The sequence below is a fragment of the Prenolepis imparis genome, unplaced genomic scaffold, assembly GCF_030444845.1.
Source record: "Prenolepis imparis isolate NDT839.2.m4 unplaced genomic scaffold, iyPreImpa1.0 SCAF_12, whole genome shotgun sequence".
Lineage (NCBI taxonomy): Eukaryota > Metazoa > Arthropoda > Insecta > Hymenoptera > Formicidae > Prenolepis > Prenolepis imparis.
Genome location: NW_028141170.1, coordinates 7,582,228 through 7,600,223, shown reverse-complemented (window position 1 = coordinate 7,600,223; position 17,996 = coordinate 7,582,228). Strand labels below are relative to the sequence as shown.

The 17,996-nt window shown below is 31.1% G+C and overlaps 2 protein-coding genes across 9 annotated transcripts in view; one reads left to right on the top strand and one right to left on the bottom strand.

The window, feature by feature from the left end:
• The window catches only part of LOC145944121 (uncharacterized), a 399,257-nt gene extending 396,395 nt beyond the window's left edge, over positions 1–2,862 (bottom strand). Inside the window, exon 1 of the mRNA XM_083052242.1 lies at positions 1,915–2,862. The gene's annotated coding sequence lies outside the window, so the exon portion shown is untranslated. The remainder of the gene's footprint in view (positions 1–1,914) is intronic.
• The window catches only part of Neto (Neuropilin and tolloid-like), a 116,697-nt gene that overhangs the window by 40,668 nt on the left and 58,033 nt on the right, over positions 1–17,996 (top strand). The window contains exon 1 of one of the 8 annotated variants that reach the window (XM_083052223.1): positions 3,295–3,438. The exons of the other annotated variants lie outside the window; for them this stretch is intronic. Within the exon in view, the coding sequence (XP_082908349.1) occupies positions 3,384–3,438 (55 nt within the window). The 5' untranslated portion in view covers positions 3,295–3,383. Of the gene's footprint in view, positions 1–3,294; positions 3,439–17,996 lie in introns of those variants that run through there. 8 annotated transcript variants of the gene reach the window in all.

The window sequence follows — 17,996 nt, the reverse complement described above, 5'->3', positions numbered from 1 at the left end:
TTTAAGAGCCGTTTAAGAAAATATCGAAAAACTTCTTCGGAGAATTCTCCACATCTGCTCCGTAAACGAAAATATAAATAGCTGCCTTAAACGTCACAAGTTAATAAAATATGAAGAAGATTATACTATTTTCCCCCCTAAAAACAGATATTATGCAGATTATTACATCAGCCCCTCCCTTCCTTTTGCAATCAGATTATGATTTATTTTCAAGTTATTGATTTAAAACCATGTTAAATTTAACAGATAAAAATTATGTTGTTTTAATTTCTTTTCTTAAAGATTTCATTGTAATTATTGCAGAGAGAGTATATATTATTTTCTATATCATTACGTTATGATTATTGTGATGAAGTTACAAATGTATATTAACAACGCCTGATATAATTATTAATGTCTAGCAACGTTCAATGCGAGGGTTGCCTTTTGAACGTCAACATATGGGTTAAGGTATAATCAGAGTCTCGAGACCGAAATATTTAATGGATATGAATGCGATATTGTGTATATGTACGTTCTGTTGATTACACAATCCCGCGACAATTAAACCTAAGGATGTAAAATACGTTGATTGCAAATATACATACGTATGTCTGTAGTAAATCTAATAAACATCTCTCAGTGAAACGCGTAATTGATGAATATGTATAAAAAAGAAAAAATAAATTAAATATGTGCATCATTCTCAACGAGACTAAATGAAATTGCAAGCTCACATTCCAAATTTGAATACCGTAATGCAACGCGTATATTTAAATGCTAAGCAGCAAGCATGCAATTCGCGTTTAATTATTTTTTTTTTTTACGTTCCTGGTAATTCACTGTAAAAATATTGCGGACCATTAAAGCGCGCTTCGCATGCAATGTCGTTAATTACTTCAGTATTTTTCTCTTGCAATAACATTTCGTAATTAGCTGAATTAAAAATCAACTTCTAAGTTTTACTACGGATTAAGAAATTAAAAAGTCAAAAGACATTAACGAATTGCCAAAGTACAAATTAATGATTGTCAGTGTTACACAACAAATCTATGTAATTTATATTTTTCAAATGTGTGCGTGTGTCAGATGCGTTCAAATTAATTATTTAAATTCAAATTATTTTAATTCAACATTAAATATTAATTCATAAATACAAATTTTATAAAAATATATTATTTAATTGTTAAATTGTTAAAGACATATTTGTAAATATACGTTTGCTTCGTAAAAGTATTCGTATCAAGAGAAAATTATCGAAAATATTCCAATATTGTAATTAGAAATATAATGCAGATAAAAAGTTTTACAAATCTGCATACATATAATTTAAAGATTACAAGATCAAAGAAAAATTGGATAGCTCTGTGCATAAACGAGGAGGTGGTTTCATAACATGTGAACATGATCTCAAAACATGATAAACTCTCTATGTATGAAAATGTAGGTTACAAAAATATCGTCATGCACCCGAAATTTTGTCATAAATAGCACATGTCGTATGAACGTCAAAATAACTGCTGCAAAATCGTATACAATCATATAATCGTATATTTTGATAAATATAGATATTAAAAACCCACGGGAAAAGGGGGAAATCAATTCGCATACATATTTACATTAATAAAAAATGTACGAAATATATTATAATTATAAAATCACTCATCGAGACCGATGCACTGTCGGTATCCATTCTCTCTTGTCGGAATAAACGTATAAAAATTATACATACATATATTATGAGCACGATGAATATTGCAGCACTTTAATGCGAATTAAAGGGGATAGACTGACGAGATTTTCCTATCATATTTATGGATTTTCACATATATACGCTTTGTAGAAATTCGTAAAAAAAATGTGCATACATTTATTTCAATAAATAATTAATCGAGCATGAATATATTTAGCAGTTAGGAAAAAAGATTCACTCACCAGCTGATGCACCGCTGTTGCAGTCTCGCCGACGTTCCATTGTTGCAGGCACGCATACATGGACGTAGAGAACGCGGCTAATTACGGTCCCGCTAATTAACACGATACCATGATCGCCCGTCATTTCGTACGACACTCGCAACGTTTATCACACACGACGAGTGAATAAAACTTAATAAAGCGAAAACGGGGCGAGCGTACATTAATTTACCGACTACTGACACAGATTCGCTTCGCGAAAAATTCCAGGTATACATTCCACACCAACTTTACGTATATTTTATTTTAATTTCACTCGCGTTGATCCGAAAATACTCTCGATCCCGATGCTCGGATGCGTCTTGGCAGAGGGAATAATCGCGATGTTAAGTACCGGCATAACCTATAATAAAGGTTAGGTGCGCAAGAAAGATTGCTCGTACGAATATGCCGATACAAAGAGTTGGCGACGCAGAGCAGGTACGAGAATGTCGGAAGACGTGTAATCGATCGCGGCTAATCACGCGCTAATTGGCACGATAATTATACGACATTCCGACACGATAATTGTACGACAGTCCGACACTCCCGACACGAAGCACGCTCGCTCGCACGTGACGTCAACTCTCGTAAGGAAGCGCGGATTGACTCTCCGGACTGTCGCGGGTATTTCGCGTGGTACCGAGCACTAATTAAAGGAGAACTACTACGACACGCGCTCGCGATCCTGCGTGTCGGCCATTACGTCCCGTCTGAGGAAAAACGCGCCAACAACACACGGTGATTCTCCGGACTGTCGCCAAGTGTCGCGAGACGGCGAGCGGCGTTGATGGAAGGGGATCGCGCGCGCATCAAAACAAACGACACGCGCACGCTTCGCGATCCTTGTCGATGGCAAATCGAAGGAAATATGTCAATATAACAGTCGATTACTCACGAGGAATGTGTGGCGCAACCGTTCCTCGTCGCTTCTCGTCGCCGAATGTTTCCAACTTCACGCTGTCGCGCGAGCGACGCGAGTAATCTGCGGCGCGCGTAGTTTAACAGCCGGTTAATAATAATTTCGCAATTATACGCTGATCCGAGACGGAGCGGAAATATCGAGTGGACTTTTGTATTAATTTAAGTACGCGATAGTAATTAGGGTTGTTTCGCACGGATTCGCGATTGAAAGCTCTCGCGTTACGTGTATTTTGTCGCGCGATGTATGTATGTATTTGGAATTTTTCGCGGCCGAATGGTACGTTCCACTTGGAACTATACGAATGCTTCGAAGCGTTTGTGACGTCAAGTGCCCTCTCCACTTCAAGTCGCTAATATCGCGTGGGAGAATTGGCCGAACGCTTGCTCGCTCGTCGCGTGTGTTACACTTTTCAGTGCATTCACTCGTCGTTCATACACGTGTGTAATAAATGTCGAGAGTGTCGTACGAAATGATGGGCGATAATCGCGTCAATTAACATTAACGAATAGCCGCGGTCGATCTGTGTATGTCTGCAGCGATAAAGCACTCCCGGCGAGGATGCAACGGCGATGCATCGGCTGGTGAGTTAACCTTTCAATTATTTATTTCATATATGCATCAAGAATATTTCTCGCTGCAATTTCTTTAAAGCTTCATGTATCTCATATGTTTGGAATCATCGAATTCACAAAAATGCCATATAAAACAATTTCGCTTTTGTTTCACTTTTTTATTCGCCTTTTCGCGACATTTATTCGTATGTGATATTCATTAAAAAAAAAACGCGTGCAAACAATGCACGTACAAATCAAGTATATATATATATATATATTGAGAAATGAAAATGCTAAAATAACGTAAAATAACGTAGCTATCATCCAATAAATACGCAACATATTTCATCGATTTTATTTGGCTGAATCTGGCAGTGCGCTTGTAATCAAGCATCGACAACATCAAGTAATTCCTCGAAATATATACTTTTATCAATGCATGAGGAAAAGAATATATGTTTCAATAAATACTTTATTTTAAACATGTTTTTTTACAATTTTTATATTTTTTATTTTAATATTAATCAATAAATTTTATTCTAATCAAAAATATAATTGTCACTATTCTTGTGCAAAAGATATTTAAATTCGATGTTCTTTTACTTTTTCTATTAAATCTTAATAGTAGAAGTAGGAATAAAGAATGGCACAATTTGTTATATATTGTTATATAATAATCAAGCATCAACAATCAAGTAATCTCTCGAAATGCTTTTCTTAATATATATGAGAGAAAGAATACATTTTTTAATAAATACTTTAGACATCTTTTTACAATTTTTAATTATTTTTTATTTTAATATTAATCAATAAATTTTATTCTAATCAAAAATATAATTGTCACTATTCTTGTGCAAAAGATATTTAAATTCGATGTTCTTTTACTTTTTCTATTAAATCTTAATAGTAGAAGTAGGAATAAAGAATGGCACAATTTGTTATATAATAATCAAGCATCAACAATCAAGTAATCTCTCGAAATGCTTTTCTTAATATATGAGAGAAAGAATACATTTTTTTAATAAATACTTTAGACATCTTTTTACAATTTTTAATTATTTTTTATTTTAATATTAATCAATAAATTTTATTCTAATCAAAAATATAATTGTCACTATTCTTGTGCAAAAGATATTTAAATTCGATGTTCTTTTACTTTTTCTATTAAATCTTAATAGTAGAAGTAGGAATAAAGAATGGCACAATTTGTTATATAATAATCAAGCATCAACAATCAAGTAATCTCTCGAAATGCTTTTCTTAATATATGAGAGAAAGAATACATTTTTTAATAAATACTTTAGACATCTTTTTACAATTTTTAATTATTTTTTATTTTAATATTAATCAATAAATTTTATTCTAATAAAAAATATAATTGTCACTATTCTTGTGCAAAAGATATTTAAATTCGATGTTCTTTTACTTTTTCTATTAAATCTTAATAGTAGAAGTAGGAATAAAGAATGGCACAATTTGTTATATAATAATCAAGCATCAACAATCAAGTAATCTCTCGAAATGCTTTTCTTAATATATGAGAGAAAGAATACATTTTTTAATATATACTTTAGACATCTTTTTACAATTTTTAATTATTTTTTATTTTAATATTAATCAATAAATTTTATTCTAATAAAAAATATAATTGTCACTATTCTTGTGCAAAAGATATTTAAATTCGATGTTCTTTTACTTTTTCTATTAAATCTTAATAGTAGAAGTAGGAATAAAGAATGGCACAATTTGCTATATAAATCCCTATCTTAATTCTAGCTGATAAAATTCGCATATTCTTCTTCTGTAATTGTCACATTATATTCCTTTACCTCACGGCGCAATCGCTTTAAATCTACGAATTGTCACGTGGCTTTGAAATAATAATTAGAATAGATGTTACTTTTAAAATCGATAAGACGATGGTCCGCAAGAGTAAATAGAATGCAAGAAAGAAAGATAGAAAGTAGATCGTGTTGGAACTGCCGGTCGAAGTAATTCGTAGCAATTTAAAGCGATTTAACATTGCCTTCGCTGCCGAGGATTAATCGAATGGATGTGACTGAAAAACGCGTCGGGAATCTAGAAAATCCTCGTTCCTTGGCAGGATAGAAACCAAAGGTAAGGTAAGAAGAGTTAAGGCGAGAGCAAACTTCAAGTTTTCGATCTTATAAGAATCGCTAACCGTTTTCCGAACACTCACAGCGACCGAATCTAATTTGTTAGTCTCGAATATTTATCTCCCGACCTAGCGCCGGATAATTAATTGGCGAAGAAACGAACATTCATTTGTGTGCTGGTAAGTTATTGAGTATCCTTAAGCGATTAAATAAGGTCATCTCCTTTGTCAAATTTAATTAGTATAATTTATAATTTTACTTTGTCTTTAAACGTTTTTCAAAAATTAATTAAAATAGAACAATTTAAAGAAATGTTAAAAAAATTTTTGAAAGTATTAAATAAAGAAAGAAGTAGCCAGAGTTAAGTAGCACTGTCGTGAGAATGCAATCTAATATATTATTGCATATAAATACATTTCGATCCTATTTTCAGTAAAAATATATCAGTATAATATTGAGAGATTGCAAGAATATGTCAATATCATATAATGTTAGATAAAGAAAAAATTACATTTTAACTATTATTTTTTCCTTTATCTAACAAATTTAAATATTGACATTTTTGCTATCTCTAATATTATATAGTATATTGACATATTCTTGCTGAAAATGTTCTAAAGCACAGAAACGTACATATTTGATATGTTTATTTACATGTGATAATAAATGAAATTGTGTACTTACTCATAGCACTTAGCTTCTAATTAGTCACTTCTTTTTCTATTTATAAAATATAAATCAAAAAGAATCTGTTCCTTTAAATTTAAAAATATTAAATATTAAAGAAAAATGGTCCTTCTTTATAAATATGCACACAACATACAATATGTTACTCATATGAAATAATTTTTTATATATTATGTCTTCCTATTTGCAATTGAAATTTTTTACTATGAATTATTAAGCTATATGAAATGAGAGATTTTTTTTTAGATTTTTCGTGCCTTTACGCGTCTTATTTATGTACGTAATGTTAATATTTTCATTCAATAACGTAGACAACACTTCTCTCTTTATATATAGTTTCACTAAAATCAATTTACTATGCGATATACACGTATATGTCGAAACAATATCTTTGTCGATCGCTATACCATCCAACCACATGAATTCACGTGATGAAATTTTTACGGCTGTTATATTGTCGTACGTTTCTGTTAAAAGCACAGTTTCGAACAATCGTACGCACTTCGTGCGTGTGGTGTCATCGACTGAATGGAAAACAAATATATGCGCCAATCTATTCACTGCTTGATGATTCTTTTGTCTGTCAAAGAGCACAATCGATGCGTTTGACTTGTGCACGTATTGTGGAAACTGTTGAATGCCGTAACATGTTTTGCATTTGAATATACACAAAGCAGAAACAAGTTTGAAAATGATTATCGTAGTACGACGTAAAGTGTAATGCATGCATGAAGCATAATGTTCCAAATTTAATTACGTACCATTTACCTCATTAATTAGCATTCTCGTTTCCATAAAATTCCGTGCGTCGGTCGTTGATAACAATATTCGATCAAGTCTCGATGTTTCCAACCAATTAAACAGATCGAAGGGATCATCAGGTACTTGACAAATCGCTGATTAAACGATGCAGCTCGTGCGTGTAATATTCAATAATATTTACAGTTTGTAATATATAATAATGACAAAAATTAAATTACTGAAGATCGGAGAAATGCAAAAATATTATTTTTATTTAGAAATATTTATTTTTCATTAAACGTTTTAATTGATAAATGATATTGAGCAAACGCGAGAGAGCTGACTTTATATAACGTATGCTGTGGCATATGTTATAAATAACTTCAAAGCGTTTGCATTCATAAAATTTTTTGCAATATTCGCGGTGATATATTATGATTATTAAATACTTCTCACATTCAGGCTTGACATATAATAGACATCCATTGAACGCTAATGCGGTGTACGATAGTGCAGTAGCCTATCGATCATAGCGAGTGCGGTTTGAATATTTCGCATGCTTTAGTTTGATTTGTGCAATTATACTCTGAATTATGGCTTGCATTTTTCTCTATTGTGCTATTATATATATATATATATATATATATATATATATATATATAATAGCACAATAGAGAATATATATTTACTAAAAATCATTCACTTAAAAAAGACAGTAAGAGAGAATGTTTCATAATATTATATATTCTTTATTATACTTATTTACGAATTATATGAAATAATGTCATTTTATTGCAATAAAAATAGAAAAACAGCATTGATCGTTTAAAGATACATTACTAAGAGTTCAGAAAAGTTTCTTTTAAAAAGAAAACCAACGTATTTAAACGTATATTTCCCGCAACGCGCATGAATACACATGAGTATCGCGAAAATATGCAACTTATAGATTTTTGACATTTCACATTGACGTTTCGCATTCACACGATTTCGCGATATCGTAATACCTTGTGCAGGAAGAAGCGAATGCGCATTCACGCCATGAAAATAATATATAGACGTTTATTTATTTCACGCTTCCGGTAGAATCCTTGCTGAAAGATGTTCGCAAACGCGTCGTTCGTTTTTCTTTGATATACGACTTACATGCATTAAAACGTCATTCAACGCAGAAATTCACTTTATGTCATATGTCACGTCGACGTACATAGTTTATCCTGTTCTGGCTTGCCATTCGCCAACTTGTTATTACTAATATAGTCAGTAAAAAGATCAGAGAATGAATAGCAAGATGCGTTTTGCAAACCTCCTCGTATTAAGTAGAACTTTCAGCACGACGCGGATATCCCGAAGCTGTACTTTATTCCATGAGCTTTCGGGATTATCCGAAATGGCATCAGACATCACGCTAGAAATTCACTTGGTCCAGGCGATGAGACACGGCGCAACTCGACGCCGGCTTCTCCGCCAGTTGATCCGTTTAGTCTACGTCAGGTCAACCGTAACAGCGATTCGGGAAATAGTAAAAAGAGAAATACTTTTATTACCATCAATTTTAGCATTGGTGAAAATAAAAAATACATATTCTTCTGTCTCGAAAAAAATTTATAAAAATGAATATATACATATATCATTCGAGGAATATTATAAAATTATAAAAGCAACTTCTTGTATAGAACAGAAAGAAAATTATAAACTTGTTACATTTATTATAAAGATGGATTATATTTTATAATATATTTTTATATAGTCTTATATATTTTTTAGTTTTATATATTTAATATATACTTAATAGAGAATCTCGACTCAACACAATTTGCCAATTTTGAAACGTAATGAAGCGATATTAAGTTTTCTTTTTAATATTTTACGTGTGTATAATTATCAAATTATTTGATATTATCAATGTATTAATACAATAACAGTAAAACACAGCGCATTTATATTCTCATAATTCATCGATACAATTTATAATATTCTTCAAATTTTTATTTATAATATAATATATTAAAGTATTTTATGAATATCAGTAAAAAAGAGAAAATTTTTGATATGATATGTTTTTGATCACATTTTAGTTTTTATATCTTTATTATGGAAAATGGATGGATCAAATTTTCATGAAAATGGAGATCATGATTTCTGGTAAAATGTACTACTGAAAATGATATAATAAATGTTACGATTTCATTCGAACATGAATAATACATAATTTTTTGCAAGTAATGACTCATGTCAGTTGTTAACTTTTTATAAAAAGCAAATAATTTTGTTATATTTAAAAAATTATTAATTTAAATAATAATACAAAAAAATGATTATGCTAACAGGGATAAGAATTTCTATGCAAAAATAATTTTCAGAAGGTTCTTATGAAAATGAACAGTCAGATAGAACGCAGATCAAGTAAAACGCGAATATTTCAAGCAAGCGAAGAAAAACTTAATCGGCTAATAGAGTAAAAACTACTTTTTATTTCGTCAAAAATCTTATCATAAAAGTAAAGTTTTTGCTATTGATCTCATAATCCATGTCAATAAAGAGAAATAGAATTGTGAAAATATCTTCGCACAGCTAGTTTTTATACATAATATATATAGTACACGTTTTATAATGTTAATATTGATTAAAAATAATCGTTGATTATATTCTGGGTATATATTATTGAAGGGCCCATGTACTTTTCCAATCTATTTCATGACTCTGCACATCCTCCGACCGCGTAATAAGAAAAATACCTCACGTATTCTAAATCTTGTCGAAACATTGGTAATAAATGTCGTTGTCTCATTTCCAGCAATAGTCCCTCCCGCGATCGTAAAAAGTGTATGCCCTATTCTATTTTCGTTTCATATACAGAAATGGCTGTCGAAGTCAAGATACCGGATACTCTAGGCGAAAAATCTATATGTCGCTATCGTAAAATGAAACTGAGAAAGACTTGTACGCACATTAGTATGTAGAATAATTATCGATAATATCTTTTTTTTTCATCGAATATGATCCATCTATATAATTAGGTATATAATAAGTATATCAAATTAAAAATTTTCTTTTCGTTTCGGAAAGGTAAAATTTTTGTTACATTATTTTTATGATTTTCATCGATCTTCATCAAGCTAGATAAACGTGTATTTCTTATTCACCAACGCTCGTTAAAATTAACGCTAATAAAATTACTTTTTTTTTACCGAATCGTTAAAAACTGACGTATCATCAATTTAATATTCGTTAACGAGAATTTGATGAAGTTTTCGATGCAACTAGCCAAAAGTCCTTTTATATATGCATACAGAGATAAAGTCTGTTGTTTCGTTTAGGTACTCATTAATGAAACCACTCAATTTCGCGGTAGTGGAATTCGTGCAGGACTGAAAGCGCAATTATTTATTCAAGCAGCGATGGTGATAGCGCCATTGTTTTTGTCGTGCGTAACAAATGGACCGTACTATACACGGCAGCTCTTACATCCACCGAAATTATACACTGCAAAATGGCACGAGCTCAAATAGTATTCGCGTTTTCTTTATTTCAAAGTATAAATTAAATTAATCGTAAAAAAATAAAAATCGCGTAATTAAAAAATATTATAAAATTCCTTGTTGCAGGCAAAATTAAAACTCTTGACGCGTTTAATATTTTTAATTGCCTTCCCAGAATTGAATGCAATGAAATTGGTATTACAAAATAGGATGCTAACGTTTCACGTTTATCTTTCATAGAAATTATTTTCATAATATTAAATATAAACTGCAAAATATGTCTGCTTTAGTTGCAAGATTCTTTGCATATTATTTTCTTATTCAAAATTCTATAAGCTTCATACGATATGGCATAACGTTGAATCCGTTGCGGCAATCTCGGCTTACCGTATCGATCAAGTTCCGCGTAAACATCTTCTAGGTAATCCTATATATCTCGCGAAATGAAATGCGATTATTGTAACATCCTAAATATTATTAGCAACCACTGACAAGAAAGCCATAATGCAATCGATGCGATATAATGCAGGCCACTCTCTTCCTTAATACATGCTAATAATTTTATAACGCCGAACTGCCGCGAAAGAGCTCTCGAGCGCGCACATCATTCAGACCGCCAAATACATCGGGCTAAATCCGGCTTTAAGGAGAAAAGCCTGGAAGTTAACGTTACAGTTTCTCTCTGTGACGAATGTATTTCACGATATGAGCGTGCGACGCAGTGTTCAATCAGCTAAACCAAATGATTTATTCGAAACACGTCGGTGCACGGATTGCAAGTTTCGGTCGAAGATAGAAGGTATTCCGTTTCTACTTTAGTGAAAACCAAATCGGATCTATCTTGCAAGTTATTCATAATGTTGGGTAATTGTAAATATTTGACTGTCGCTATGAACTGCCGAAATTACCGATAAACTATACGCGTAGGAGAGCAAAATAGGAAAATAGACCTGATTTTCATATATTACAATATGCAAAATTCTACATGGGAAATTTTATATTTTGTATTTCTGAACATGTAGTTTAAAATTAAAAAAAGAATTATTGTCTTGTTCTAAATATTGATTAATATTCTAACAAGCTATTTTTAATTACTTTCTATTATAATTTTGGATAATTTCAAGAATGTTTGATTTTATTTAAAAAAGTCTGGACAAAATGTACATATAAAAAACGCGCAAATCTTGTAGAATTAGAATTCAATTTTATATATATATATTTTTTATAAAATTTTTTTTATATGCATCTCAATTAAATTATTAATGCGAAAGTAATGCTGGAGCAATCTTTATTCGCGGTACAAAAAGTACTGCATTTTGTATGCGTATATGTGAGTGCGTGTGTATGGCAAAATAACACAATTAACTCATTTTCAATCCATCATATTAGAGATCAAGGCTTGGCTCCATTGGGGTTAACCACTATTAGATATACATAACGTACATTCTCTCACGCGCGAATAACGCCTCGGCATATTTATGCAGGCGGTTGCGTGAAGGCGCAAACGGACCAAACCCACACATTATACCAACCCATCTATCTTGCAACGGATAATCCGGCTTACTGACTGTCTTTCTTTCCCTCTCTCCTTTTCTATTTCTAGGGCTACTTTCTTTTTCATACGTTTTGTGGCAAAACTTGATTGAGATATGCTACGATAATGCCCGGCTCCATTATTCCCTCCTTCTTTCTCTCCGTTTTTCGCCATCGTCTAACCGGCTTATCCTTGGCCGATCCTTATGTAGAGACGTTTGTCTTTCATTCCCCCATATCGATGACACTCTATTTTTCTCGAAACGATCATGACCACAATAGCTAACTAAATCTCGATGAAAATCGCGTCTTTCGTAACCGCGCTTTTATGAGAAGCTAATCAGCTTAGGTGATTTTTTTCTCTTTATTTCGGTAATTTCGTTATATTCGTTATTATGTAATCACAAAAATTTTTAAACAATATAAAGGTTTTATTGGACCAAATAATAATAATCAAAAATTTGATATATTTAGAAACGATACTGATGCCAATAATATGAATAAATATTTTAAACATAAAAACATCTAAAAGTGAGAATGGAATATACAGATAACTGTTGTATTAAAAAAGTACAATAAAAAATTTTATTATAAGTTTAAGAAGTCTAGTTTTAGAAATGATATTGCCAAGAGAGAAAATAATGATATATTTAAATGCCTTTAATTATACTGTTCGGTGGCGAAAACTTTCCTCATAATACACAATTTTACATAAACTTATTATGAACCGTTGGGGATCAACGGTACTGTGTTAGTAAAACTTATGCACTTGGTAAACTTATTATCTGAAACTCTAATTGGCCAGCTTTATAGAGAAAGAAAACATTAACTAGAAACAAAGTATATAAGCAGTTATCTCTATGATAAGATATTAAGATGAGATATTACATTACAAGACATATTCGGCTATATAAATCAGAAAGTCATTCTTTATACGTAAAATCTAATAAATATAAAAATATTTATAATGTTAGTAAAATATTTATCTCGAAATATTAATGCGATGTAATTATATGCACTGTGTTAATTATGTGTTGTGACTATTGATTTCTTCACGTGTGGCTAAATTAATCCGTTTTAAACACAATGTAGAATATCAAAATGTCTCTCACCGAGTTATTAATTAAGCTATATAATAATTTTAATTAGAGATTATATTTTCGATTATATTTTGGTGAATATCTTCTATATGTCAAGAATAAGTTGCATGAATTATTAATGATCAATATTTTGCTGCAGTTTATTAATTCCCATGCACTCGTTGTTACAATCTACTAATATATGTACAATCGTATCAACGTTGATTGGCAATCATTTTCTTTGTTAGCGTTTTAAGTTTTACATATTTTATTTCCAATCTGTATTCGATCAAAATCTCATTTTTCCCATAATGCATCTCTATACAATAGCATTTCGCATACCATGTTAAAGCATATGCACGTATATATTGTCTACGTACTTGCTTATTTATACGAAAGTCTAACAATGTAACGCCAAACACGTATGTGAAGTTAGCATCTCAAGTGTTAGCATCTCACAAATATCTTATATCAATTATCTAATATGCGCAAACATGTGCAGCAATACACGATACACTGTTATCAATGGGACAGAGATTCGTTATATTAAAAAATGTTGAAATTCTGACAGTGAAACTGCGTAAAAATATACGTCGCTTATCCGGAAAGAAATCTACATTTCGCGATAGTATCCGGCATTTCGATCGAAACCTATCACTTTGTCTGTCAAGAATGGTTTTGACATAACGTTTTGCAAATAAGTGACAATGCGTAATTCTCTTTTTCTGATGTGAACGAGTTTCCCTAATGATCGTACTTGCTACAGATTACATATATTAGTCGTGCATTAGTACGTTTGCCACGGTGGCAAAACATATATTTCGTGTTAAATAATTACGACCCACCTAAAACACAGCCGCAACTGCCGCGCGACATTACCATAATTCTGATAAGCAAACAGTGACACATGCAATTGACATAATCGCCGACGGGCGTTTGCGATGCAAGTACGTCAGTTGCAAGTATGCAGTGTTCGTGCAAAGATTTGCCATTTTTATTATCAATTGAAACGTATCTACGGTACATACTTTTAACTTATTATTTAATTAATTATATTTCGCGATACTGTGATTTTTATATTCCAAATCGGAATTAATTGCCGTTAATATAATACATAGATGTGCTTTCTATAATATTTTTTCTTACATTTTTCGTATACAATTTAAATCCTATAATTTATCTGTGTATAAATAATAACTGACAGCAGTGTTATTTGGTACATTCGTAAAATACATACGAAATTGTGTTTTAAACGTTTGCGTTGTCCGCGTAAAATACAGTACAATCTTGATACAGTATCTAAACGACATCGTAACGATATCGCGTAAAAAATCGTTCCATCTAAATAGACTTTTAGAATAAATGCAGGTCCTCTCGCAGTGATATTTATTTGTCAAAGTCAGTGCGAAATTTGCCTCGACAAATGGTAACTGTGCGGCGTATAGCTCCACAGGTCGTTTTATACTATTTTATGGCGACTGTATGTCGACCTCGAGTTTCTTTCATATAAATTTTCTCCTTGTATGATTGTATATATATCACGGATATTGTAGGAGTTTTAACAGACACGATATACATCCTAGACACACTTATCAGTGCGTGATTACTTGTTCACATAAAGATTTGTTTCAGTGCAGACATTGTATGTTTCAATACATATGACATTATTATTAAATTTTGTGTTGAAAAGTCTGCGCTAGAATGCTAGATTCATTAGATAAAATATTGTAGTAAAAAATTTCTACAAAGCAAAAGCAGTTTAATTTATAAACGTGAATATATGTACATTTTATTATGTACATATATTTATTATAATATAAATATTTTACAATATATTATTATTTTAATTTTAAAAGTAATTTTTACTTGTTATTTTTTCTTTTAGATTTTTGTTTTAAAGTATATTATAATATAAAGAGGACAGACACATAGATTTTACTTTTATTAATATTTATCTTACAGATTTCTGAAAACACATATGATTCTTAACTCACAACTTTAAATTTGCATAATTTTAAATGCAAATGCGTATAATTTATACACGATAATCTCCTTTTCACAGAGAATCACTAGTTTTAATTGTTCAATCAAATACCGACATTTCTCCTCATTATGAACGCACTTCCATAAATCCGCGTGATTGTGAGAGCCCGGGATTAAATCCGTTCCGTTAAAAGAACCATTTATATTACGAAGTGATTAAATCCACAAGCACAATGCACATATTTGTAGGGAACCGACGAGAATAGAGAAAGTCGAACACTGTGTTAAAAGCATTTTCACACTGCTAATTTGTGAACTTACTTCGCTAATGCATCTGAACCTTTTTCCGCTCAACAAAATTTGTTTAATTTCTATTGTAAAGCGTCTCTACTTCTCTCTTTGCAAAGCTCTTGTTTTAATGCATCGTTTTTAAGAATAAGAATACTCAATATTAAACAGTGCTCTTATATTAATATTAATGCGTGTTGTAGCCACGTAAATTGACATTAAAAGTTTTGTAATATGTATTCTGAAAAAAGAAAAAAATTATTCAAATTATGATATTTAATGCAGATAATTATAATATTTTATGCAGATAATATTTTCCGCAAAAATAATTATAAAAATTTATATAATTAAAAAGTATTTTAATTATAAAAATAATAAGAAAGGATAATATGAGACAGATCGCGTTTTATGAATTATATTATTTTAAATTCTTGTATATACATATAATAACTATGAAATATTAATAAACATAATACGTAAAAAAGACAAAAATATATCATAAAATAAGACAAGAAATTACAATTTCAATTTAAATGTCGCATATCATTTAAATTATTTTCCGTCGGGAAATGCTTTAGGTTTGCATCATCTATTGTGAAAATAGTCGGATGCGTAATACATAAGAAACAATCACGCGATGTATTAATTATCTTAAAAGCAGAGCGTAGTCCGCTTCATTAAGCGTAAGACCGTTGATTAATGTCACCGCATAAGAAGCGACCACCGTAACGACGATGAATTAGTAAAACCATGCATACCACCCATACTTGGCCCGGTAAAGTAACATGCTTTATAGCAACAAAAAGGCAAGGTAGGATCACAAGGTAACCGCATTGTTAACTGCGAAACGTTCGCAGTTTTGCCCAAGTAGTTCGCACCAAGAAAGTCACTGTCGCATAGATATGCATCTGTCGCGGTAGCCGCGATGCAGTAAACTTTCTCTGTGTGCGTTGGGAATACTTTAAGTTCCAAGTGCTCCTCGCGGGAATCGCGCGGGCGCGGTTTACATGCTCCATTCTGTAGAAAAGAAATTTCCCCCGGGCGATAGTAGGATGTAATTCCGACGTGGGACATATCTGATTAGTGCACATTGGTCTTTTTCCGTTTTTTTTGTCGCCGATAAGTTCTTCGCCGGTGCAATTCCCGGAATTTCTCGATTACACTCGAGTTTCCGCATTTACGACATTTGAGATGATCATGGATGCACTTATTCTAAGTTTCAAGTATAATCCTTCTGCGCGAATAAACTTTACATACATAAGGTTACAGAAAATGGCAATGTCATTGAATAAATTATTAGAGGAACAATATTTAAAGAAGAAAGCTTAGCGAAACAATTTTAACTTTTTAACAAATTTACTTTCGACTTGAGAAAAATAAAATTAATGTATAATCAATCATAAAATAAAATATATAATCAAGATTTTATTGAATATATGCTAAGTATATTATGATGCAATATATATAAAAGAATGAAATAATCAGCAAATAAATTCTGTAGTATTTGATATGTCATAAATTAATACGATAATTAGTTTAAAAGCTACTACATACATCAACTTAATTATCTTTTGTACAACGGATGAATATAATTTGCACATGAATTATCTTTGGAAACAGTATTTTAACATTAACGCAGAAAGAGAGCGCTTTATATCATACGTTAATTTGGTAATTAATTATAATGAATCAATTAACTGAAAGGTTATCATTTAATTACTCCACGCGTGACATTTCACACATTAAAAGCATTATTTCAATCAACACGCAAAGTCTAATAAGAATAATACAATGAGAGAGCGTGTTCTACATTATACTACATGCATATAACCGGAATGAAAGATTAACGAAAAAAGCGTAATTGGATATATGTATAAAGTTAATTAAGATTTTTTTAAATTACATATAAAGTGCATATCGTATGTTATCTTATTTATATTACAAGTTAATATTCATAGTCGATCATGATTTAAGAAATAATTATAGCTTTAAGAATTTCTATAATTTGGGATACGATTCATATTCTTGTTAGCAGCTTTTTAATATAAATTATTATTATATTTAAGTAAAAAATTAACGACTTTGAGCTGAATTTTTTAGCATTTAGTAATTATAAATATATTCTTTTATTACATTTATTTTTTACATGAGAAAAATATGTATCATCGAGTATTTTTCTTGTGAAATTTAATTTTTGCATGTCTGCTTTATTCAAATATGTATCAATTAAATTCCTTTTTACATAATTATATTTTCTTCCACATTGTTTGTTACGTTTGTTGCAACCTTTCAAAACGTTACAAGAAAGGAAGCGTCGTAAAGAAGTTACTTTTGTAGTTTAAATGCATCCCGAAAAATGGTGGAAAAAAAGCAAAACTTAAAAGTATATCAGAAGTGTGATGTCTCCATTTGTAATCTGCTTTATGGCAAAGGTATGGTTTAGAAGAAAGAATTTAGAAAATAAAAAAGAGAGTACATCAGAAGGAAGAATATATACATATGTATATATTAGGAAAGGGAATAAATGTAGCGTTAACTGCGAAAACTCAATCGAGACATATCTGCAATACAACGTAGAGAGTAGTGTGAATTGTGCTTTTTTCACTGAAGGGGCTCGCTGCAAGTTTAAAGCATTTCACAGAGCAGAGAAAAGTGGTAAACTCACATATTCGTGT